The following is a 27,895-nucleotide window of genomic DNA, read 5'->3' as shown; positions in this document are numbered from 1 at the left end:
ATAACTACTGGGTAATAGTTAGTTTGAGAACACAATGATTTTTTTTGTCACATGCATTAAGCAGGGAACGCAAATATTTATTTGGATAACTTTAAATAAAAAGAGACCGTAATATTGCATCCTATAATGTTTTCAATGGCATTTGGATAAGGGTGTTATACGATCTTCCGAACAGCAGGAGGCGCTGTCTCGAAAAACGAGGGGTCTGAGAATGCGGGACTCTGGGTGCGGGACCGTAGATCCCTTACTGTCTATGCTGTAGATGCAGGCTCCGAGTCTGCAGCTTCATAATGTTGGCGCAAGACGCGAACTGTTTTAAACGATTCAGTCCGATTTAGTGTAGCCTACTGGTTCGACCGGTTCACTGAAAAGAAGCGGTTCAAAAGAACGATTCGTTCACGAACCGGCCACCAGAAAGAAGAAGAAGAAGAAGAAGAAGAACTGAGGTGAGGAGAGCAGTTCGCGGTATTTCTCATATTTACAGAACCATCACACACACTTTATACAGTTTGATTAAGCGACAGGCTCATTTCTGTAGTGTTTTCATCGATCACAGCGATACTTGTGCGTCTTTTCTGGCGTCTTCCTACTGAAATAAACATTTAGTGCAGCAGCAGCGAGCATGAGGAGAATATGTTGAGTTCATTCAGACCTGAGCGATTTTGTGTTCGTTTGTGTGATTGTCTCGATGTTTGTGTGAGAACTGTTACTCAATGTCAAGTCAAGAGTTAAAGTTTGAGATATGTGAGAGGAATTGATGAGCTTATGAGTTTTTTAGGATCATTGTCAGTTTTGAATAACGTTAGTGCAATGATTGTAATTACTAGAAAATAAAAATATATTTTAGATATTGACATTATACTGTTGTAGTTATTTAGATGAGGTGGTTAATTAAGTTTGGTTTGTTTTTATTAAAAAAATATGGTGAGAAGCAACTGTATTTTCTTTCAGTAGAGCAGTTTAACAGGCTTTTATCATATATCCTGACTCAAATAATGTGTTTCTAACAGCAAACACTCAGAATAAAGTGAGATGATCTGCTAATTGGGGCTGTGAAAAGATTAATCGCGATTAATGGCATACAAAATAAAAGTTTGTGTTTACATAATAAATGTGTGTCTACTGTGTATCATTATTTTGTATATATATATATATATATATATATATATATATATATATATATATACACACACACACACACGCATGCATACATTTATTTAACCCCTTAAACCCTAAGCGTCCCGCCGGCGGGACGCCACCCCATGAAAAAAATTCATAATCAAATTACTAAGCAACCACTGAATGATACAAAATAGGTATCATTTTAAAGCTTAGAATCTCAGCTTTTCAATGCACCTATACATTTTATTCAACTCCTAAAAGGTGCTGAGTTATTCCTTTAGAACGGATTATACCGCCGGAGGGCGCCACCTAGCTATGGAAAAAATTAATTGTCATATTTTTCAAAACTACTGCATTGATCAACACAAAATAGGCATCATTTGAAAGCTTAGAGTCTAAACTTTACACTGAATGTAGCCATTATGATTATCTCCAAAGTAGTGCTGAGTTATTTGCTGATAAAATGATTTTTTTTTAATACATAATTTATGAGGAAGAGGAAATTATTATGTACTGATATGTGTCAAAAACATCATACTGCTCAGATAGTCATGTGTCATATGTCATTTGAAAGGTCTCAATGAGTAGAATACAACAAGCATAATTGTTTCAGGCTTTTACTAAACTTGAGCAAGGTTTTTGTAAAATAAGCCCCTCAAGAGACCCATGGGTAAACCATATATGGATGCTGAATTTTAGACACATTTCCGCTTGTAACTTCATGAAACATGCTCCGATTGTGGAAAATGACACACCATTATTTACAGCAGATGCTTACAATTAAAATGAGTCCAAACTCAACGTAATCCATCACTCAGAACTAAAGATACTCCTCATGGAGTTCTAATACACAAAAAATACACAAACGCACGTAGCCAAGCGAGGTAGCTTAGACTTGGCCTTTTTACTCGTATCTTCATGAAACATACATCGATCATGAAAAATGACACATCGTTATTTACAGCAGGAGCTCACGATTAAGAAGAGCCCAAACTCATCAATCATATCTAAAGATATTCTTCATGGCGTTCTAACACAGAAAATACCAAAGACGCACCTAGCCAAATATATACTCATGAAGCACTCGCGTTTGGTTTTCACTTATAACTTCATGAAGCATGCACATATCGTAGAAAAATGCACATCATTATTTTCAGCAGACTCTCACGATTAAAAAGAGCCCAAACTCAGCATAATCCATCACTCATATCTAAAGTTATTCCTCGTGGAGTTGTAACACACGAAGCCACAAATGCGCACATAGATCTTTATTATAGATGTAGCACTTATGTCGCGTTCTACCTCATAACTCAATGAAGCATGCATCAATTGTGGAAAATGGCACATCATTATTTACAGCAGATTGTTAAGATTAAAAAGAGCCCAAACACACCATAATCCATAACTCAGATCTAAAGATATTCCTTATGGCGTTCTGACACAAAAAAATACCAGAGGCGCACCTATGAAGTAGCAATAGCAGTGATGCTATGTTGTTTTGATGTGACGTTTCAGCTCATAACTCAATAAAACATGCATGGATTGTGAAAAATCGAACATCTTTATTGACAGCAGATTCTCACGATTACAAAGAGCCCAAACACAACATAATCCATTGCTTTGATCACGAGATATTCCTCACGAAGTGATGCATACTTGGCTAAAAAACAAGTCTCTCATCCTTCTGGGGAGCAAAGTGTTTTCCAATTTTCCCGGAACCGTCCGCGCTCGTTTTCAAATGTGGAATAACAAAAAATATGTATCATCTTAAAGCTTAGAATCTCAGCTTTTTAAAGAATCCAACCACTTCAATCAACTCTGAACAAGTGCTGACTAGTCTCTCTAAACCGGAGTGTACCGACCGCGTGCGCCACCCATTGCGCCACCTAGCTGCGAAAATATTCATTATCATATTTTTCAAAAATATTGCCTTGATTCAAACAAAATTGGTGTCATTTGAAACCTTAGAGTCTGAACTTTACAGTGAATGTAGCCAATTTGAAAAACTCCTAAGTATTGCTGAGTTATTTGCTGATAAATATTAAAAAAAAATCATAATCTATAAAATACTTTTTTTGTACTATGTACTGCAATGTGTCAAAAACATCATACATCTCATGAAACATTAAAAAAATCATTGAAAATGGCACTTCATTTTTTACAGCATATTAATACAATTAAAATGAGCCCAAAATTAACTTTATCTATTGCTTTTATGATAAGATATTCTTCATGGTGAAACACTATCAAAAATGCCCATGAGGGGGCGTCAAGGTCTCAACAAAAAGGCTATATTTTTTTTTCTTGCTGTAACTTTTGATTACTTTATCCAATCACCACAAAATTTTATCCAGATGCAGCTCATATGTAGAGGGACTTCCCCAAAAAAGAATTTTCCTCCTACCTTATTTCCTTCCTGAGTTATACCATGTCAAACAAGAAAGATATGCATTATCATTATAAAAAAAATATATATTTTTTGTCTTTTATCAGCAGTTTCTCGGCAGCAGAATGTCCAAATGTAATGTAATTTATATTTTCAAAAAATTTGAAAAGTGTTCTTTCAAACGATACCTACCTTTTGACTCTCCTTGCTATAGTTTTGAAGTTATGAGTCTGTAGTTTTGTGTATGTCACTCAGAAAACTCATTTTTTTTATTGTTTTCCAAATGTGCGAGGACTAAACAAAAAGGCTACCTTTGTTCCAAATGCTGTAACGTTTGAGTACTTTATGCGATCACCACAAAATTTGATTCAGATGCAGCTCACATTTAGGGGTACTTCCCCAAAAAAGAATTAATCTGCTACCATATTTCCTTCCCAAGTTATTGCATGTCAAACAAGAGAGATATGCAAAATCATAATAAAAATTATGTTTTTTTTTTTGTATTTATCAGCAGTTTCTCGGCAGGAGAATATCCAAATGTAATGTAATTTATATTTTCAAAAAATTTGAAAAGAGTTCTATCAAACGATACCTACCTTTTGACTCTCCTTGTTATAGTTTTGAAGTTATGAGTCTTTACTTTTTTGTGTGTCACTCAGACAAAACAACTCCAAAAATGGCCTCAGGGTTTAAGGGGTTAAGAAATATTTGCATGTATATACTGTATATATTTAAATATAATTTATATTATATAAAAATATAAATATTTGTATATATAAATAACACATTTTTCTTAAATATATACATGCAAATGTGTGTATTTATATATACAAAATAATGATACACCGTAGACACACATTTATTATGAAAACACAAAGGTTTATTTTGGATGCGATTAATCGTGATGAATCTTTTCACAGCCCTACTGCTAATGATCCTGAATGGCTTGTTGAATGAGTGTTGATAGTCTGAGGCTCATCAATATTAACAGATCTGCTGAAAACCCTTATTTATTATGCTTCATTGTTGATGCTGAAGAACATTCATGTTAGAAACATTCAAGCGCTTTTAGATAAACAGTTAAACTATGAAATGGTACAGAATGTTCTCGGTTTTCTTCAACAAATGGTCAGTAAAGGGAGGTTTGAGACATTTTATATTGATTGTCAACATCAGATCAAGCTAAATACTATTTTATCTGTTTTATTTGACATATATTTTATATCTGGTTCCAAATTTACAACAACATTACCAGAATTTGTGTAATTTTCAACATAGTTTACATTTAAAAATAAATAAATAATAATTTAGGAATAGTCAGTAAACACCAAGTTACTAATAGAGCTAGGCGATTCGATGGGGCGCTAGTTGCTGGAATGGCCAGGTATTTTCTTGCCAGACGACTGAGTCTTGTGAAGTTGGGCTGATGCTGCTTCCACCACTCAAGTGGGTCAGTGTCAGGATCCACCTCAGGACCCAATAAGTAGGTGGTGAGCTCTGCTTCGATTTTGTCCTTTACTGACTGGTGGGACAGTGATGCAGGTGCTGCTTTATTAAAGAAGGCAGCTAAAGTTTTCTTCTTAGGTGGTGGGCAGGGTTCTCAAGTTTTATCAAAAGCTTGGAGTGAGATCACATGCGGTTAGGGGAGGAGCCCTAATGGAGCCCCGCCCCCGCCCGTCCGTCCCCGCCCCCCCAATTTTACCCATTGTTCATAATTAACCAGCACAAATTGAAATTATAACAATTGGTAAATCTGATAAATGACAGAGCAATTAATCACATCAAATATACTCTTTAATGTTATATTTCAAAATTACAAATATACAAAAATATAACAAATTGCTCCAAACAGTTTGGAAAAACAAATCTTTTTGCATTTTGAATGTATCTAGTCGTAATGGTATAATGATTTATTGTGTGGTGGGACATTGTGAACAAATGACATAGTATTAAGGTGTGTGTGTGTGTGTGTGTGTGTGTGTGTGTGTGTGTGTGTGTGTGGCCTGGTAAACCTTACATTATGGGGACAAAATGTCCCCACAAGGATGGCAATATCCGAAATCCTTGTTCGTGTGGGGACATTTTTTGGTCCCCATGAGGAAAACGGCTTATAAATCAAAAAAGTTATGTTTTTTTGAAAATGTGAAATTGCAGTAAGTTTTCTGTGATGGGTAGGTTTAGGGGTAGGGTTAGTGTAAGGGAATAGAATATACAGTTTGTACAGTATAAAAATCATTATGTCTATGGAAAGTCCCCATAAAAAATTAAAACACTACATGTGTGTGTGTGTGTGTACACAAGAGTACACACTCCAGCTTATGAAATGTGTTTTGTGTTGTAAGTGTTTGTTGCACATTTTGACGCCTTGATAACATTTATTAATGTTCTGGCCTAAAAATGTTAGACGAGCTTTCTTAATTCCAACTTACCTTCTCCATCAAGACGTGTGTTCGCGTGATGTTGTTGGTTACTTAGTAACGAACGTACGGCGGCCGAGAATTTTCCGTCAACTTCCGTGTGTTCGCGCCTATGGTTCGCGCATCTATGTAACGAACGCAATCTGGCCGAGATACGTGCTGGCGGCAGGAAACTACACTTTGTGTGCCTGCGCCTCGTATACAACGTTATATATAAAGCTTGCAGGACAACTTGGTTGGCATTGCCTTTTCAGCGTGAGAAATACACGGTGTGGCGTGTGAGCGTGTGAACTGGTTGAATTGCGTGTGTCTCACGGCCAATGCGTGAGACTTGAGAACCCTGGTGGTGGGCTCTGTTCTTCTTGGCACATTTGTACAGCAGGACCTTCTTCCTCTGAGCAGAGGGCAGAGAGCTCAGTGACAGCTCTTTTCTTAATAATGTCCAACTTGTCCGGGCTAATGTAGGTGGTACGGAAACGTGGATCCATTAGTGAAGCCATGTCCAGGAGCTCGTCATTCTCAGGGTCACTGTATTTCTGTTCAAGGTAGCACATAATATTTCTTTTTATTGTAGCGGTGAGATCTACATCTTTCTCCTCTCGCTGAAGGAGACTTGTTTTGAACAGATGTAGCACAGGTTTGATGTATGAAACGCTTACATAAGATTCTCCAGACAGCGCGTCAGTAAAGTCCTGAAGTGGTTTGACAGCTTTATTTGTGGCATCTAAAACCTCCAGATCTTGCCACGTAGGAACAAGATGGCGGGTTTTCTTGTCAGCACCCAGAACACGGGTGATGGCTCTCTCTTGTTCAAGAAATCTGTCAATCATTTTTTGACGCGAACCCCATCTTGTAAGTGACTCAGTTACCAGTTGATGAGGAGGAAGACCCAGCTCTGCCTGAACCTCTGCCATGTCCCTTCTTTTTTTCCAACAATATGAAAAGGCAGAAACTGCCTTTTTACACACTCCAATGGCACGGTCTATCCGGTCATCTTTCACACCATTCACTGTAATAAAGAAAACAACAACAACAATATTTAGTTTCAGTAAGTGTACATTTTTTGAGCACATGCTCTACACACACAGCTTAAGTACGAACTAAGTATTTTTATCTTTACTTTAGAAATGTATTTTTCCCATATTTATTGTAACAACATATTCATACCATAGTCTTAAATGGTAATAGATAAATCAGTGTAGTACTAGAAGTAGTTAAAAAAAAAAAAAAAAAAACTACCTTTAAAATAGTCAGGGGAAATACATATAACAATGTTGAGTTGAAAAAAATATAAACTGACAAAGAAAAAAAATTCACATTTACTTCAAAGTGTAATTTAGGTTATAAAACTAGTTATAACTTTTAGGGCTGGGTGATTTTAATCGATTTTAATGCGATATGGCTCAGCTTGTCAGTTAACTACGGCTCTTTGTAGTAAATGCCGCTCCATCTGAAAGCAGGTGATGGCGATTTACTACTAATCAAGGAACCGGCTTTACTGACGAGACGCGCATAACAATATCACGATTTAAATCGCCCAGCACACACACCTTTCTAATTTATTTTCACACAAACTTACCGACAGCATTGTGCAGTCGATGTCCAAAGCACTTGAGGTTTGGCCAACTATTGTCCTTCATAGCTCTGATTACATTGGAGCCACTGTCGGTCGTCATACAGGTAAGGCGCTCCTCTGAAAGGCCCCAGGAGTTCAGAGCATCCTTTAACTCTAGTGCAATAGTTTGGCCCGTATGGTCCTGGGGGAAATATGACGTTTGGAGACAGATGCTTCGCATGTCCCAGCTCTCGCTGACATAATGAACCGTAAGACACATGTAAGGCTGCATTGTTCGGCTCGACCACAAGTCAGTAGTGGCAGCGTAAAAGTCAATTCCCTTCAACTCGCTTATTATCTTTTGCCGAGTGTTGTTATACAGCTGAGGAAGAGCAACGTCAGAGAAATACTTGCGGCTAGGTACTGTATATCGAGCGTCCAAAACTTTCAGCATGTTGTTAAACCCTCTCTTCTCAACAGAGTAAACTGGCAGCATATCCGTAGCTATGTAGAGGGTAATTGCCTCTGTTATGGCTTTCCACCTTGCCCCGCTCTTCTCATACGGTACACCGTTTGAAAAGCTTTGTTGAAGAGTTGTTTGCTTTGCAAACGGTGTGCGGAGTGGTTTTCTTTTCGAAGAAGGCAACACTTCTCCCACTCAGCCGCATGTCTTCGCTTTAAATGCTGAAACAGATTTGTCGTACTGCTACCAGCAACAACAACAGCCTTAAGACATAGTTTGCATCGAGGTGTTGTCTGTTCCTCATCAGATGCCATAAATCCAAACCAGCTCCACACAACTGAAGTCGAAGAGCATTTCTTTGGAAGGAGCTGCTCTCTTTCGCCAGCTGTTTCTGCCATGTTGTTTGTGTATGCATGCGCTGCCCTCGGGGCGGGGGAGGGGCAGAGGGCTGCGCTGCAGGGAGCGTGCTACAGAAACCCTGAAGGAAGATTTGGCGAATGCAAAATGTAGGCCTATGTATTGTACGCTATACTGAAGAGGGGGGAAAAAAAACTAAAAAATCGATTTTTTTTGAAAATATGAATCGATTTGACCTACCAACTCGATTTTTAAATCAAATCGATTTTTTTTCCCAGCCCTAGTTACTAATAAAATTGCATTTGTCAAATATCATACAAGTTATTCATAGTTATAGAGATTCTTCTTACAGGGACTTTGGTAGCAGGGTTGATGAATACAGTCAATGCTACAGTTTGTGTAAAACTGAGACAATGGATTGAGATTATTTTCTTGTCTTCCCATCATGCAGTAGAAAGAAACTGAAATAAAATTACAAATTCATAATAAATTCAAAACTAAAACTAAATGAAACTAACAACAGTTACTGAAAAACTAACTGAAATAAAATAATAATTAGCAAAAATAAATCATCGTTTTCGTATTTAATAAGCGCTTTACTTTGGTGGAAAATCAGACCTGTTGCTGTTTAGGGAATAGGGATCGACCAATATTAAGTGACGATGCCGATACCGATTTTTTTCATCAGCCTTAGCCGATGACCGATACGGGTTGCCGATTTTCTTGGGCCGATATTTGGAGCCGATACTGCTTTTGCTCACTCAGTTTACATCATAAAAATGACACGTATATAATATATAATGATAACAACTGTTACAAGTCTCAATTAAGAAAGGAACATTTATTGAACTTAAAAAAAAACAATATTTGACAAATATTAAAAACATGTGAGGTAGAACAGAAAAAAAGTTCAGTGCTGAAAATACTGAAAATAAATATTTAATCATAATTCAAATTCTGAAAATAAATTCTGAAAATAAATATTTAAGCATAATAAATAAAATAATTTGACTGGAACATGTTATTCTGTGTAGTTGTCTGATATATGTAATCGTGATCTCCATTTTAAACAAAACAAAAACGATTTTAAACCAAATAGATTCTAAGTTTATTATGAATTAGGGATTGCGGCTAAATTGTGTGGAAAGCACGGCCGCGCCGCTTCTACAAGCGCTTGCGTCTGTTGTTGCTATGCAAACATGAACTGCTCTCTCCATGATGACGGGAAGTAAGGATTAATTTATTTCTAGCCCTTTACGACTACATATATTTATGGAGATGAGAAATAAAAACCCACCCTGTCAAGCTATGATCCGCTGTTCGGCCGAGCTTTCGATGTTGTCATAGAAAGGTCAGTTGTTTTTTTGTCACATGACCTGTGTGCGCTTGCGGCATTCTGAAAAGTTTAGATTTTTTCATCTCACCACGACACAGGAGCGCCTGGACAAACGAGCGCGCTGCATCGCATGCGTGTCGCAACCGCGTCACTTCTTTTATGAGCACACGTCCAAACCTCAGCCAGGTGGTCGCTGAATAAAACTCCCACAAATATCACGGAACAGCGTCGGCATTATTTAATCCTATGACCAGTGTTTGTAACAGCTGCCGTATGCATATGGATAGCCTCAAACTTAGCTATTTGCAGCTCCCTAAATACAATGACAAGCAGTTTTATAGATGAGGCATTCGCGTTTTCCATTTGGACCCACAAACTTGCTTAGCTATAGTTGCACGCACATATAGAGCAACGTGTTTCCACTTTCAAAGTGTATTTCAGCTAAGTCAAACAGTTAAAAAGATGCTTTGGAATTTTAAAACTAACGGTTGTCTAGAAGAGGCTTCCAGCACTCTGCTAGTGTGGGAGGGGCAGTGCATGGGCTGCACGTGAACTGCAGCATCTCCAGCAACTCAGAGCTGCCTGCAGACGCCTGTCTGTAATTAATGCCGGGAAAAAAAACTATCGGCGAACGCAGCAGCCGTGTATCGGCATCGGCCATCGTATCAGCATCAAACCTGCAAATATCGGCCCGATTTATCGACCGACCGATAAATCGGTCGATCACTATTAGGAAAATGCCTGTATAATGCGCTTCACAAGCGTGAAGTTGCTGAGGCGATTAACCGCTGTCCTGTGTCGCGCTCAATTTTGTGTCGCGCAGCGTTTTTAGAATGTCCTTTCATTTTCGAGATGCGGGTGCAACAGCAAAACAAGTCCAGCAAGCACAAAAATACCTCTAATGTACTAGGCTGCTACTGTATGTTTGACATGTCATGCTTTCATGAAGGTTGACTGGCTGAAAGGTAGGGGTGTGCGATATGACGATTTTTGATCGTGGACGATTAAAATGTCTCCACGATCTGCTTTTGAAGAAATATCGTAGCATCGTGCATTAGCCTATATCTGTTCTGGCGCCTCTGTCCCAACATACTGAACAACGCGACGTATATTCACATCAATTGTTAACACTGAGGAACTGGACACTGCAGTTCACAATTAGGGCTGCAACTAACGATTATTTTGATAATCGATTAATCGGTCGATTATTTGTACGATTAATCGGTTTATGTACTTATATTTTAGTTTTGCCCATTTTTTTTTCCCCAAGTAAATTATTAACAAAGGGTCTTTATCATTCAACACAGACTTTTTAGAGATTTTAACCATTTTGCATTGTCATATCCTCATCAAAAACATACCTGGAGTTGTGTTTTATTATGTGTTAGTAATCCTTTGTCGAACTCTACTGCAATCAAAACACTGACCCATACATACTCTAGCAAATTTCACAAGGAGATTTCAAATAATGTTTTCACCATGGCTGTCCTTAGGGCTACTAAAGTAGTTTAACATCCCGAACAAAGCTTATTAAGGAATCTTGCAGAACATATTTTCACGAAGAATAAGAATAAAACAGAATAAAATTGCAGTAGTTTATAGCTTTATAAAACAGCTTTATAGCTTATGCTGTGAAATTGTAAACAATCATTCGAATAAAGTTCCAATGGCATGAAACCTGAATGGAATTCACATTTTAAAGTAAAATTTAAAGTAAAATCCATCAGAAGGTTGTCCAGAAAAAAATTGGACACACAAAAAACCTGCTGTGTGAAAAAGAGCAGTGAATACTTGCAAAAAGTGCATTTCAAATACATTTACCCTCTCTCATTCAATCATAATTAGGCTGCAAGACTGAATTATGGACTGGTAAACGACAAACTGATCACAGAACATGTTTGTAAAGCTTTAAACAGCAATGTTATCAGCTTTTACGACTAAACATTTGCAAACAACATTGTACTGCAGAATCTGCGCATCAATTGATTTTGATTAATATGCGCGAGGGAGAGAGAGAGCAAGACAGCGCTCGGGTGAGTGCCCGCGCGCGGCCGGGGCTCCCTCTCTCTCTGCTCGTTCATATGCCCTGTCAAGCACGCCCTGTTAAACTGGCAGGACTTAAAGCACATGCAAATGATACACTTTCTCTCTATGATGGTTAGACTGTGCAATTAATAATTTTTTCTGAGAGAAGCCAGCTTCCATTGAAAATGAATGACTTCCGATAACTTTGGAAGTCGGTAGCGGTGTGAACGTACAGTTACTCCACTGCCGCCTGCCTCCGCCATCTCGCTGAATGCTGCAGAGACGCTGTGCGGGAAGCACGTGACATAAAACGAGGCCAGCTATTGGCTATTCGCTACTTCTCCTGCTGTACTGGCTGAGTAAAACCTCCGGTGGCTCATTACTGCCACACTTTGGTCACCGCAGATTTAAAATATGCAAGAAATGAGCCGCTTACGGCAAATAAAAGTTATTTAGCAACTAATCGATGACTAAATTAGTTGACAACTATTTTAATAATCGATTTTAATCGATTAAATCGATTAGTTGTTTCAGCTCTATTCACAATAGTTCATAATTTGCATGTGCTTTAATGCCTTGTCGGTTAAACATTTAATTCGCATGCTGATGCGCTGTTCTAACGTGTGCGTTTCTCAGCGCGTACATGTGAAGCTCACATCCACTAAAAGCATGTCTACCAGCGCCTGGATACTGCACTAAGTAATCTTTCGAGTCTTATTGTGCTTATACTGTTAAATACACACAAGGTTTACATAAACATAGTCGGTTATGTCTAAAGTGAAAGCAAACTTGAGAAAATTGAGAAAATCTGCTTGTCAAATGCGTGTATATTAGACGCGTCGCACACAACACTAAAAGAGACAGTAGCAATAGTAAACACGCTGCCGCTTGTCCTTAAAGGGATAGTTTGCACAAATGATGAGATATTTTTTATTTTTGGGTGCTCTAATGTTGTTCCAAACCTGTATTCATTTCCTTCTAATATTTTCTAATATTTTTCTAATATTAAAGGTGCATTAAGCAACTTTTCATGTTAAAAATACCCATTTTCTAACCCATACATGCTTAAACAATTGCCTGATGGGCTGAATGAGCCCTTCTCTGATCACTGAGATTGCCTCTATAATCCTGTAAAGTAAAATAAATAAGAGGGATTCGGGCCGGAATTTTAGACTGGGCGTGACGTCATGCGCGTTCACGGCACTCTCACATAGCTATGTCTGGCAGGTTTGTGTATTCGCCGGAATTCTCCGTAGAAGATGGATTGTAAGAGACCTGCTTATAGTTCATTTCAAACACCAACGCAAACTCCACGTAAGATATAAAAAAGAAAACTTTTGTCCGTGAGCGTGCAAACCTCTGGTTGCAGTTTCGCTTGCCGCCAGAGGGGGCATAGTTCTGCAAAAACTCAGAGACTTGCTTAATGCACCTTTACTATTTTGAAGAATGTGGCTATCCAAACTGTAGCTGGTCCCCATTGACTTCCATAGGAGAAAAATATACTATGGTAGTCACCGGGGTACATCAACTGTTTGGTTACCCACAATCTTCCAAATAACTTTTATTTTCAACAGAAGAAAGAAACTTATTCGAGTTTAAAACAACCTGAGAGAGTAAATTATGATAATTTGAATTTTTAGGAGAACTATCCCTTTAATGTTAAAACAACTAAATGCAAAGAGAAAATCACTCACTGCTCTTGACTGATAACTTTAATAGTAGCTTTGATAAGTATCAATGTATAATTTATACAGTGAAGTCTGTTTTGTTTTATTTTCATATTTGTTCATTTAATTACTTTCTTCAATGCTACTGTTAAATACACCTACTGTAGCTGAAAACATAAAACACTGTTTAGCCTATTTAATTTGTATATTAAGTTATGTATGTGTAATGTGTATCTTTAATCTTAATATTTAATAACAAAGAAAATAATGACAAATATTTTTATCTTTGCCCCTGTCTGCCATTTTTTTATTTTTTTTATTTTGTTACCTAAGGCATTGTTTTTAGAATATGGACATTAGTTTGGCTGTAATGCTCAGTCACAAAATAGTAAAACCAACATTAAAAGAATCGTGATAAAATCGTTAATCGTGATTTTCCTGAAAAAAAACGTGATATGATATTTTTGCCATATCGCCCACCCCTATTGAAAGGTGCTGTTGTTATCTTTGTTTTTACAAAAGATTTTCTGCAAATAATATTATTATCCATGTGGAGACATGTCCCGGGACACCACACACACACACACACACACACACACACACACACACACAGCAGTTATACCATTTCCAAGGTCTAAGCTACGTCATTGCTTACAGGTTGAATGATTCTGATTGGCTTAGAAATAGATAAACGTAGTAATTTTCCACACATATACAGATATACTGAAGCATATCTCCATCGATTATGCGGCTGAAACTCAGACCCTGAAGTCAGGCACGCCGTGACCTTCCAGGTCGCAGATTTGGGTTGCTGGGTGCCAGCATGTCCCAAACAACAACTCAGTCAATGTCCAACAATGCCAGTTGTTCCTAACCTGTAACCAAGAATACTAACACACACACCGACACACAGCTTTTCCAAGGTTGGATTTGGCCAGGCTCTAACTATAAACAGGAGTCTCGTCTCAAAACATCAAGATAACAAGTTCTTTCTCTCAGGATAGGAAACTTTAGTCTAAATGGAAAGTAAGGCTTTAACTGAGAAATGGGCCCTTAAACTATAGACTTAAATGACCCATATACAGTGAGGAAAATAAGTATTTGAACACCCTGCTATTTTGCAAGTTCTCCCACTTAGAAATCATGGTGGGGTCTGAAATTGTCATCGTAGGTGCATGTCCACTGTAAGAGACATCATCTAAAAATAAAATCCAGAAATCACAATGTATGATTTTTTTTTTAACTATTTATTTGTTTGATACAGCTGCAAATAAGTATTTGAACACCTGAGAAAATCAATGTTAACCCTCTGAGGTCTGGGGTGTTTTTGGGGTCCTTGAGATGTTCTGACATGCCCTGATATTTGTGCTTTTTTCAGTTGCTTATAAACATATCAATGGCAAAAATTACACTCTATTTAGATACCATTATACCATTGTTGGTCACTACAACAACATCCTTGCTCAAGATGCCAAACTCCTATATGTTTGGTTAGATAAAAAAAAAAAAAAATAGCACAAACTAGGGATGCTCATATTGACCGTTTAACCATTAACCGAAAGTAAAAATTTTGACCGATTAATACTATCAGTTAAACGGTTTAAAACGTTTTTTTTTTTAAGCTTCTTTTTTTTTTTTTTTTTGCTGCATGGTTTAAAAATAAAATACTATATAGCTTATATTTATTAACTCAAGGAGCGCGTAGACACGCGCAACCACACACGTATCTAGCGAGACGTTACCTGTGTATTCCCGGGACATCGATCCGTCCCATAGGAGAGGGTGTTTTCAGCCGCGGGTCTAATGGCGTGTTCACACCAAACGCGAATTTAATTATTTGCGCGAGTAGATTACATACAAAGTCAATGCAAAGACGCGAATTGGGCGACGCGTTTGCCGCGAAAGCTCGATAATGGCCTCAATCGCATCTTCCACGCAAGACAAGTTGAAAAATTTCAACTCGAGCAGAAAATTTGCGTGAAGAAGTGAAATTCACCGAGTTGAGTGCGCCTCTGGATGGTGATGTGAACCCAGACACGTCGGCGTTTGGCTTTCCTCCGTATTTGGGACTTCCACAACAAGTACAGAGCAGCAATATCATTCATTTCAGACATGACGGAAAAATTATGGCAGAAAGAAATTGTGTTGTTGTTGATGATGATGACACACTCCTTTGCGCGGTATATTTTTATTCGCGAGTGACGCGAAAAACAAGAAAAATATCCCGCGAGTAAATAACGCGATGCGAATATACACTTCGCGTTTGACTGTCAACAGGCTGCGCTCCAGACTGACCCCACATCACGTTGATTGATATGTTGCTTTTTTTAAATAAAAATTAGACAAGGTGTTGAGGTAGGGCTGCTATTTTTATTTAACGAAAAATCTTAGTCTAAAGGAAAAAAAAATCCGGTTTTTGAAAGCTTTGTTCAAACGGATTCAGTGTTTTCTTTTTGTCATCTTAATTTGTTATTTAAGTTTAAAAAATATATTTAGTGTAGGCCTATTTTGTTTTTTATTTGTATTATTTTGTTCTGTTTTTCTCTCACTGTCAGAAATGCTGCAGGTGCGTGAAAATTTAAACTGAATCCAGGTTCTGTTGTTGATCTGTTCTGTATGCTGCTGTTTGCACTTTGCACGTTAAAATAAACCCTTAAAAAAAAAAAACTATTTTTTTAAAGGGTCACAGATATATGCGTCATTTTTATTTGGAATCTTATCAGTTAACGGTTAATAATCGATTAAAGAGTGCCGGTTGTCGGTCGGGAAAATTAATCGAAATGAGAATCCCTAGCACAAACATAAAATATTAATAAAATTATTTACACAAATATTTACACAAATAAATGTAACTTAATGATTACTTTGTAAGTAAATTATTCTTAAAGCTTGGGCTAGTCAGAACAGTTAACAAATGTAACACTGAATAGAATAGTACCATATTATGTAGACAAGCCAATAAATACAGTATAACACTGTTTAGTATGTACTACACACACATATTATGTTACACGGGAGGAGATTGGGGGTAATAGACAGATACCTGAAGGATGGACTCCACAGTCCTTCTGATATTGTTATGGGTTTTTACACCCATGATCTCCCTTGTAGCCAGGACCCGGTTCAACAATTTCCATCCAAGAATATAATGGACTGTAACTGTTATGTAGTGCGCGTTTGTCCTTTCTTCTGCCCAAAGGTCAGTTGTCACAGCCCAGTCTGGGCACTAAAGGAATAGAGAATGATGTAGGCCTAATGTTATTTCAGGCTTCACAGGATCTTACATGAACAGATAATCATTTGACAATATGGTTTTAATTTACAATCCCATAAAAGTAGGCTCCAAAAATGGCAAAAAAAAAATATATAGAGAGACCAACATTAAAGGAAAGCAATATAGCCGGGCATACCTGTTGTAGCTCGTCTATAACATGTTTCTTTACTTTCTCGTACTCGTCTTCAACATGACGAGAAACAGTCCGTGCACTTGGTAGCACATCTTCGACCTCAACGCTGCTTCCATATTTAGCTCCGATATTAATGAGCTCTTTCGCGACTTCAATGAAGCCTCGTCCCTCAACAATAGAGAACGGTCTTAGATCCTGGCTGCACAAACGAGCCATTGTGTCTGTAAATCTTGACTTTCCATTCATTGGCACCTTACGCTTTATGAATGACGAAATTGCCGGTTCCCTTGAGCTGGATGCTTTACATGTGCTTGTCTGAAGTTTAAAATCATTGGTTACCCGTAAGCCAATCACATAACGTTTGGTTATGGCGTGTGTTATGCGCATGCTCATCCGCATCTAACTTCCACTGTAAACACATGTATGATGCGAAAACAAAACCATCGAGCGAAATATCGGAGTGAACATGGCTGTCAACGACTTTTGCAGATTATGTGAAGTAAAAATCTACGCATCCACGGTACAATCAGCGTCTACGTCACGGCTCTCAGCCTGCCCTCTGTTCGTTGATTGGCCCGGCTGTTTTCAGGCCGGAGGAAAACGGAAAGCTATTACGCTGTCTCAGACTGAGTACAGAAGCGAAATGAAATTGAGCGGAAGTAAGAAGTCTGACGTAGTCAGGCTAGACATTTTCATGGCTAAAGTCTGATTACACTGTATTCACAAACTCTGCTCCAATAATATATCAGCAGCATGTATGTAAAAGTTTGTAGTTTTGAGATATTTACATTTTATGCGTGGTTTGTGAAAATACAAAAAAAATAAAAATTGTCACTGAAATAAGGCCATGAAACCCATACTGATTATATATTTGCTCCAAAACTATGTGGAAATCACCCTGACTGCTCATTCAGATAAGACAATATATTGATTTAAAATTTGTAAGACGTGTTTTGTGTAAGAAAGCTTTATGCAAAGAGGCGTAACACATCCTGAATATGTATGGCTTTCACACCTGAGAAAGACAAAGACCCTCCCCTAATGGCCCTATTAGGCAGTAGCACCTCAATGCAGTCCACAAGATCCAGGGGGCGGGGTTGGATCCACATCTAAGGGGTGGAGATTGGTAGGTTTAGGGTGGGTTTAGGGATCAGGGGGTGGAGATGGGTAGGTTTAGGTATATGTAAGGTGGAAGGAGTTGGATCTGGATCCAACTCCTCCCCCTGGATTTTGTGTTCTGCTGTGAGGACCATCTCCTATTAGGAGCTATCAGGCCCTGTCGTTCTGAGCAACCTTGCACAAAGAATAAGGAGATTTAAAAAAGAATGGCTTTTTGATTGTTTGGATTTATTTACAACACAATATAATCCAAAGATACACAACAAATGACAAAAAAGCACATTATTGAAAACAATGATCCAAAGACAGAGACCTTTGTGCCATTCCTAAAAACATTGTACATACCTTTCATTTCCAAGGTGTTTGATTTTCACTTTACCATGTTCATATACAGAGACTCATGTGAATGTTGAAGGCAGCAGGACTCAGGGCATCTGGGCCCTGTAAAAAAACAAAACAAAACTGTGAACATACTGATATCAAGAGAAACTATAGGGCTGCACGATTTTGGGAATAGATTTTTAGATATTTCTGGTTAAAATTGCTTTTTTAAATTCACAGAATACACACTCACACACACACACACAAATGTTTCCAACAATATATAATAAACACCAGGTTTGTTGTGCATTGTAGGCATAGGCTACGCGCAGTGCTGCATAAAATAATAATAACAATAACCTATAGCAGCCTATAAATCTTCCAAAAGATTTTAGTAACAACTACGCTAGAGAAAAATATATTGATTATCATATGTTACTTCAAATGTTTCCATTCGTTATGACGATATGAAATGAGATTAGAATAAAAACATGAAGCCTATTGTTTGGTTCATTTTGCTTTTCAAACGCAGAGCTTGCTCCAAAATATGGTACATTCAAACGCAGAGCGCGCTCCAAAATATGATACATTGATGTGTGTTAATGATACATGGCTAAACCATTTGTTTTTGTGTGCAGATCTCAGAGCCTAGGCTGCCTACAGAGACGCGTTTTTTTGACGGCATGCTTATGGGGCAGGCAGCTAGCGGATCGTTAGGAAAGATTAGATAAATGTGATACAAATATTTTTGGGCCTGAAATCACTGATACCACTTGAAAACAAAACACGCGTGGAGCGTAACAATTCAAACGCAGAGCGCGCTCCAAAATATGATTCATTCAAACGCAGAGCGTGCTCCAAAATATGATACATTCAAACGCAGAGCGTGCTCCAAAATATGGTGCATTCAAACGCAGAGCGTGCTCCAAAATATGAAACATTATGGTTACCATATCATACATATCTACGTTTGAGCAGATATTCACAAACACAGTAACAGTAAACATGGGTCTAAATAAGATAATATTTACCATACATCTAAAATAGGGCTGCACGATATTGGAAAAAAATTACATTGCGATATTTTTTTTCCCAACGATATATATCGCGATATTGCAAGCCATCAATCCAGGCTAAAGTCAATAATTACCATTCCATGTTATTAATAATTTCACTAATAAGCAAGCTTCATTACAAGTAAAAAAAAAGGCCACTTAATATTTTATTCCAGAAACATATTTCTCTCAGAATTCGGTGAACGTTCTACACAGGACCTAACGTTCTTCGGGTTCTAGGACCTGAAAAATTATGTTTTCTGTGCTGATTCAGTGACGCGTTCATGTTAACGGCACCTATAACCAGCAAAAGTAATGATTAATAATATGTAAAATATTGCGATGTGACATTTTAATTGTTTATTAATAAACAAGTGTTTTCTGTAAAGATTAAGTTGACAATACTGACTCGCGATCTTCGCAGCAGTGATCGGGAGAAATGCACTTTTCATACAGATTAGGCTATTATTATTATTTTTTTAATGGTTCTGTTTAAAAGTAGAGATTTCTGTAGATAATAGTAATATTTCTATTTTATTATTATTATTATTATTATTATTAGTATTAGGTGTGTGAGGTGAGTAGGCTACCTTTTATGCTGAGTTGCGGTTAATGGATGATATCTTATAATCTCCAGTTCAGGCGCTGGCTGCTATAGGCTATTTAATATTTATTTATTAAATCCAGGAAATTGGATAATGAAATACTGATTAAAATTAAGATACAATTAATACGAAACGAAATTCGTTTTAAAGAAAGGCTTTGTGCTTTCTGTTTGAGGTATCTGTGAAAGTTTTAAAGCAGTCTTTTACTGCCGCTTTCATAACGGTCGCGTCCTTAATAACATTGTTTTTTCCTCATAAATGCGAACACGAAAAATAAACGACTTAAAAAAAAAAAACATCCACAACTTTATAACACTCCAGCAAAGTAGCCTACCTCTTTTTGGTCAACATCCTCCTTTTTGTAGACGAAATAGGCTAGTCCCAAATAGCTGATTTTGACTTTTTTGCGGCGGATCCTCTTCGTAGCGCATTTTTAGCTATAGGATTGCCAGTGAATGTTGGCTGTGAGCGTGAGCTGCAGCACAGCGAACCAATCACTGTGCAGGCACGCGGATCGTGTATGTCACCCCAGCAAAAAGCCATACAACAATCTCGTGTTTACTGTGTGCTACTAACGTTACCCTTCACATCGCATGTTCCGGCGATGTGACTATCGCTCATTCGCACATCGCGATGTCGATGTTAAAACAGAATATCGTTCAGCCCTAATCTAAAAACAGTTCAACTGCAATGTGAAGTTTATGCAACAATAACATAAACTAATAAGTAAGAATTTCTTACCTTACATCTTTCTTGTCTTCAAATCGCGTTCTTCTTCTTCTGAGGTAAATCCAATGTAAGCTCACAGCGTGTCTTCCAAAATCGACGAAAAGCAGAGACTTGTGAAGTTTGTTGGTGCTTTGTTTTTGAGGTAATGAGTGCGTTCGCGTTCCATGTGGAGATTTGCATGTGAATTGCGCTTTACTAGAATTTGCATACTCTTTTGCGCGCATGGCCGTGGTCAAATAAAAATAAATAAAAATAAAAATAATGAGCAAGCGTTTGAGAAGCTGGACATCTTGTTGGTTTTATACAAATTACTTAAGCAGAGAATATTTGTTTTCAGTTTGAATCCGATCATTTAAAAGTACACACTTAAATGTTTATAAAGGTATATGGCTCATAAATGTGTGACAAGTATTCGCTGAGTTTTGTTTCAGTTTATAGACGTGCTCAAGAAAAAAAAGTTCACCGCGAGAGGCAGAAAGCACACCCTGTGTATTTTCTTTATTTTACAAAAGCACAATGTTTTGATTTGATTGTAAGTGGACACATACAAAAGTAGACATCTCACAGATTCTTTTTTCATATTTCTTTTTTCTGTATGAACATAAATGACGGAGTAATTTAAGTTTATAGTGCTACAATGTGAACAAAATCCAGCAAAACACGTCGGCGCGTTTGCCGACCTCAGAGGGTTAATATTATGTTAGATAATTGTCATTGATCAAATATATTTAATAGGTCTTGCTAAATAAACATGGGATTTGTGCCTATAATGTTTTAAAAATAATAATTGGAAGATAAATTTACCCCATTCATGAAAAGTTTCAAGAAAATATAATACATTTATAAAAAGGCATCAAATTATCATAATATTTTATAACAGTTGTCTACTTTCTACTATTACATCAGGGCTCACTTTCGTGTCCTTTCACATTATATTTCTCTTTTAATTATGTTAATGTACTGAAAATGAAATTTAAATTTTTTTTCTTTTATGTCAGACCTGATGGAAGAGAGCGAGGAGAGTGAAGAACTGGGTGAAGTGAAGGAGGAGAGTGAAGAACTGAGTGAAGTGAAGGAGGAGAGTGAAGAACTGAGAGAAGTGAAGGAGGAGAGCGAAGAACTGAGTGAAGTGAAGGAGGAGAGAGAAGAACTGAGTGAAGTGAAGGAGGAGAGTGAAGAACTGAGTGAAGTGAAGGAGGAGAGTGAAGAACTGAGTGAAGTGAAGGAGGAGAGCGAAGAACTGAGTGAAGTGAAGGAGGAGAGTGAAGAACTGAGTGAAGTGAAGGAGGAGAGAGAAGAACTGAGTGAAGTGAAGGAGGAGAGAGAAGAACTGAGTGAAGTGGAGGAGGGACATCATGTTAAACCTGGAGAAAAACCTTTGAGTCGCTCAAAGACTAAAAATACATTTTTAAAGAAAAGAAGGGCCAATAAATCTTTCACCTGCATTCAGTGTGGAAAGAGTTTATCAAGCAAACAAAGTCTTGAGATTCACATGAGGATCCACACTGGAGAGAAGCCGTTCACATGTGATCAGTGTGGGAAGAGTTTCACACAATCATCAAACCTTGATGTTCACATGATGATCCACACCGGAGAGAGACCGTTCACATGTGATCAATGCGGGAAGAGTTTTACAACCAAACAGACTCTTGATGTTCACATGAGAGTTCACACTGATGAGAAGCCATTTAAGTGTGATCAATGTGGGAAAGATTTCAGTCAATCTTCACACCATAAAGAACACATGAGGATCCACACCGGAGAGAAGCTATTCATGTGTGATCAGTGTGAAAAGAGTTTATCAACCAAACAAAGTCTTGAGATTCACATGAGGATCCACACCGGAGAGAAGCCGTTCACGTGTGATCAATGCGGCAAAACATTTCTTAGTGCATCACACCTGAAGACACACCTGACAGTTCATACGAAGGAGAAGCCGCATTCATGTTCTGTGTGTGGAAAGAGTTTTTCACAGCGGGGTAATTTACATAAACATGAGAAAATTCACACTGGTGTGAGAGAGTACATGTGCTTTGAGTGTGAGAAGACTTTTATTACAGCGGACAGTTTAAAAGAGCACCAGAGAATTCACACTGGAGAAAAACCTTACAAGTGTTCACACTGTGACAAGAGATTCAGTCAGCCAGCACATCTGAAAACACATGAGAGGATCCACACTGGAGAAAAACCTTACAAGTGTTCACACTGTGACAAGAGATTCAGTGTGTCATCACATCTGAAAACACATGAGAGGATCCACACTGGAGAAAAACCTTACAAGTGTTCACACTGTGACAAGAGATTCATTCAGTTAGCATCTCTGAAAACACATGAGAGGATCCACACTGGAGATAAGCAATTCACGTGTGATCAGTGTGGGAAGAGTTTCTCTGTTAAAACTCACCTGAAGCGACACATGAAGATCCATGCAGTGGAGAAACCACATCACCGCAGTCAGAGATCACGGTAGGGGTAGTGTATGGTATTGACCAAATGTGATATTGTGATATTGATATTAATTTTTATATTTTTAATATGATAATAATATTAATGTAGGATTGAGTGTGAAACAAACACAAATGAATCTTCCAGGTGAATTGTTCAAACATAATTTCTCACAGAACTGAACATTCCAGACACCAAATCACCAACCCCAGAGCCATAAAAGAAGGCTCCAGCCAGCCAGTCTCCGCTGACCAACGAAAAAGATTTTTCTAGGACTGCCACTAACGACTATTTTGTGTCGATTAATCTATTGACAAATTTAGTAAAAATTTGTATACAAACATAAAATGAAAAATAATAAGTCTGAGAAAGTCAGCATGTTCTGAATGTCAATATCTCCACATCTTCTGGGCTTCTGTTCAGCACAGCTAGATGGAAAAAATAAACAGGACTTCAGTAGTGAAACGCCAAATGAAATCCAAATTTCTATGAAATCCTTTTGATTATTTTAGTAATTAAGTATTTTGCCAATTATTCCACCGATAAATCGACTAATCAAATAAAAATGTGGTAATAAAAATAGATCCAAGTGAAACAACATCCATTAAAATACAAATATATAATAACAAGCAATAATAGGTTCAAATAAAGTATTAAAGTAAGTAATCATTTGGGTTTTATTGAACAACACTGTTAGGTTACATGATCAAGGTCACATGTTTTTTTAACATGCTATAAGAAATTATGGTCTGTTCCCAACAACTTCCACTCCAATATATATAGATATCAAAATGTTCCTTCACTTAAAAGAGCTTAATTAGCATATAGAGACAATTACATCCAATCTCAGTAATATGTAAATAGTATCACAGAGGGCAACCAACAACCATCTTGAATACAGCGACTTCAAATAGCTTGTCACCTTAAACATTTGACCGTTCTGTTTTAACAGAAGATCAAAGATGTGATCTCTTCAGATATATTGTATCACCTAAACCTTTTGCTGTTCTGATTTCATTTACATTAAGAGTTGACCATTTGGGTTGAACACATCCTGAACAAAGGGTAATCAATTGTAGAATGGGAATGGGTTTAGGACATAGAGAATCTTCTTAGAAATTGGGGTGTCTCAACTTCATTAACATACAGACCACAGCTGTTACAATAAGAGCAACTTAATTTACATTAAGAGTTGTAAACTGTAACAGGATAAAAGGTTTGAGATTTGGATGTTCTGGGTTCATTCTGACGCCGGTGAACCCAAGGTGCTTTGTGTACCTTGCCACTGCTAAGCTGTAATAAACTTCATTTTTGAGATCTTCGACGTCCACATCATTTTTTCTTACAATGCGATTAGCCTTAGTACTTAAAATATTGATTATTCATCTCGTATCATGTCTGTAATAAATTAAACTTGTTTGTTTTTAGCAGAACTGCCAGAAAGCATCTGGAAGGAGAGGACAGAGAGAACGCCAGTGATCCAGAACCTGCAGAATGAAACATCATGATACTGAAGAACAAAGAGGTTGGTGTTTATTCTTGATTCCTCATTCATTCTTCATGATGAAGAACATGCTGATGCTCACCAGATTTACATTGTTTCATGACCAAACTAGTGTTTTATAACACAAATCATCTTCATGACATTAAAATAGATCATAATCGTGCACAGCAGTTGTCCACCAGATTTGATGGGATTAAAATGACTATTGAACTCATCAGTGATCTTGACTTTGAACTTCACTTTTCATTTCACGTTTGTCTCATTTGAAATCTCACTTGATTTAATGTTTCTTTTAGACCTGATGGACATGAACGAGAAAGGAAAAACAGAAGTCTAAAAAACTCTTTACATGTAAATCAATTCTGAAGATTCACATGAGGATCCACAGCGGAGAGAAACTTTACACATGTGATCAATGCGGGAAGAGTTTCACTCGGGCCTTCGTTCTGAAATCACTTTTGCCTTCTCATTCAGAAGAAGAGCACCAGAAAAATTACACCGAAAAAACACTTTCATATTCAGGAGCTGAAGAAGAGGCCGTAACACTTTTAACAGAGACATGAATCTGATATTAATTTTAACTCGTCTCATTAGTTTTAATTTTTATACATTTTTGTACTTCAAGTAATGATTGATTAAACTCATTATTGCATCAACAGCTTGTTGTTATTGTCCAATTTTATTGTCTGCTGATTCTACTTGCTTCAGGAATAATTCCATAATTTTCAGTTCTGAAAGCCAAGTAATACGTTTGTTTCTGGGGCTTCCCAGCAAACACAGAATGTTCCCCTAGCATTGGTATTTGGTTCCTGTTTAGTTATTGTTTTGGGAACTAAATAATAATGTTCTAGGAATGCTCTTTTATTTATTTTTTGCAACAATAAAATAATATTCCCAAAACGTTGCAGGATAGTTATTTTTAACAACATAGACATTTTTAATATTAACATAGTAATAGTTACCAACTATAGAACGTTACCCAATAGTTATTGTTTATATAAATAGGTAAACTAACTTTCCAATTAAAACACACAGATGTAACCCAGGTGATGTTAATAATATTTCATATTCACCTTATTCCACCCCGCCCACTTTTAATACTTCGCACTTCCACATTTTGTCATCCGACTTCCGGTAAACTGACACGGCACATCCGGTAGCTATTTCAGTAAATAGAAGATTGTTTATAGCTAGCTAAAACTTGACAAAAATGACAAATAACATTAATTCTGTTTTAAATTGGGAGCATGGAGAAAACTTGCGATGATCAGATGGTCTCATATTGTCCCATCCATTGTCATTGTTAACGTGGATAGACGATATGAAGAAGTGGCCTGAGGTAACCTATGGGGACATATTTAATTACTTCGTCCTGTCAGAAGGAGTTGATGGAGCAGCCATGAAAAACTATAAAAGTACTGAGGCCTATCAGTATTTACACAGTGGGAAAGTGGGTTGTGTACTCTTACACTGTGAGGGTGACTTTGTATTTATAAAAGCAAACGTGCACCCCAGCCAGTCGAGCAGTCCACACCACTCTGCGTGGGTGTTAGTTAGCAGCCTGGGATCAGTGGAGACTACTGGATGTTCGTGCATCGCTGGTTTGGGAAGGTCCTGTAGCCACGCAGCCTCTATATTATGGAAGGTATGACTATATCACACTCATTATAAGTATTTATTATTCATGATAATATCTTGCAATGTTCAAGTTGTTAACATAAGTATGTTATAAATGTTTATATTTAGGTATATTAACATAATGTTTGTGACATACACAGCTGATGATGACCTGATGACCACCGCAGGCTAAGTATCTTGTCAAATCTCTTAATTGTACATTGGAGTAAGGTAAGTGAATGGAGGCCAGGTAAGTACAGTGCATGCATCATTATTTTGCAGTTTGATTTTATGATGGCACATTTGACCAATTCCAAACCACATCAATCTTAACAACTACTATTAATTGTGTATTTTAGATGTGCATAAATATTAAGCAGGTTTTCTTTTTGCACATATGAATTAAATGTGTTTTTATATGACTTATAAATAATTAAATACAAAATGAATGCTAATTATTAAGATTAATGTGGTTTGGAATTTGTAAAATGTGCTAGGAAAAAAATATGCATGCACTAAAAAATGAAAAAGGAAATGTAAAGATACATTTGGTAGGTCTACATGTATAAGTGAACATTAAGTCTAATTACCAGGGGTGCAAACAGCGCGCTTTTCGGCGCCTCCCGCTTTTTTCACGTCAGTTTGGGTGACTTGTGTGAATCGTGCAGATCCGAAGAGTTTTTTTTAAGGAGGGGGGAGGGGGGTGGTTTGAGAGGGTCTGATTATAATTTAACCAACAGTAATTCTGGATTGCGTCCACCAACAAGTAAATAGGAAATAAGCGAATCAGAACACTGCACGCCAAACCAGCAGTATGTGCGCAAGCGTGAACCACTAGTGTTTCTGTCTCACTCTGGATCTGCCACTGCATCACATTTCTCTCTGCGTGGCGTGGAGTGTCCGTTTTTATGTCGGCTCTCATGTTAACTGGTTAGAGCTTGTGTTAGAGCACAATGCCTGCGTGACACACACACTTTTCGAGCCGCGCCGAAACCGCATGCTAGAAATAGAACCGCAACCGACGCCTATTTTTCACGCGACACGCACGAGTGTTGGAAGTTTTCAGACAAAATAGAAGGCGCAAATACATATTAATAAATTACATTTTGATGCTTGAAAGTCTCTCGGTTTTGACAAATGCATATATAATTGTAATTTAAAAAATAGGCCTAATTATCGATTTTCAAATATTGCCCCTGTCAATAGGCCTACAGAACGAAATATTCTGTAGCCTATTTTGCCGTCAATACTGCCGACGTTGTCTTTGCTGTATCAGGCTATATATATTATGTTTAACATCCAAATGTAGATGGTCTGTCGGCGCACAGAGCCACGCAGTCGCAGACAGCACGTGAAGTTCGTGAACACCGAATTCCCTTTTCTTTCTTTTCTATTTGTGTTTGAACAGACATGTGCACGAAAAAATAAGCCAGTGTCCGTCTCAGCGAGTTTCCCCGTAAACGCAGTCAAAATAAAACGGATGCGTGTCATTACCGGTATTAGATACGTGCATTCGTCTTAAAGGGACAGCACCCAATATACCTGCAGCTGTTTGTGTCACCAAAGTTAATCAAACAACAAAAGAGAAAGAGAAAAATCACGTTTTGTCAAAAGATAAACTGTATTAATACTTAATACAGTTAATTTACCTGAAAAACATAAAGCACTGCTTTATTTCTCGTGTATTTGTGTTTTATTGTATTTATATTTGTATTTTGTTTATTAGTTTATATGCAGATGCACTAGGCCTACCCTACACAATTAC

The 27,895-nt window shown here is 37.5% G+C and overlaps 2 protein-coding genes across 4 annotated transcripts in view; both read left to right on the top strand.

Annotated features, from left to right (window-relative positions):
- LOC311287390 (uncharacterized protein) overlaps positions 1–27,895 on the top strand; it is an 89,287-nt gene that overhangs the window by 17,631 nt on the left and 43,761 nt on the right. The gene's annotated exons all lie outside the window — the stretch shown is intronic.
- LOC311305790 (uncharacterized protein) lies at positions 201–25,171 on the top strand. 3 transcript variants are annotated; one of them, XM_084433659.1, is made up of 5 exons: positions 269–360; positions 408–446; positions 21,563–23,030; positions 24,438–24,534; positions 24,810–25,171. In XM_084433659.1, exons 3-4 carry the CDS (start codon positions 21,568–21,570, stop codon positions 24,505–24,507), a joined length of 1,533 nt encoding a protein of 510 aa, XP_084289785.1. In that variant the 5' UTR covers positions 269–360; positions 408–446; positions 21,563–21,567; the 3' UTR covers positions 24,508–24,534; positions 24,810–25,171. The 3 variants fall into 3 exon arrangements, with proteins under 3 accessions (XP_084289784.1, XP_084289786.1, XP_084289785.1); XM_084433658.1 differs by having other exon boundaries at positions 201–446; XM_084433660.1 differs by having other exon boundaries at positions 252–446; positions 24,441–24,534.

The sequence above is a fragment of the Rutilus rutilus genome (assembly GCF_951802725.1).
Source record: "Rutilus rutilus genome assembly, chromosome: 1".
NCBI lineage: Eukaryota > Metazoa > Chordata > Actinopteri > Cypriniformes > Leuciscidae > Rutilus > Rutilus rutilus.
Note: the sequence above shows the minus strand (reverse complement) of the source record. Positions and strands in the feature narration are given on the sequence as shown.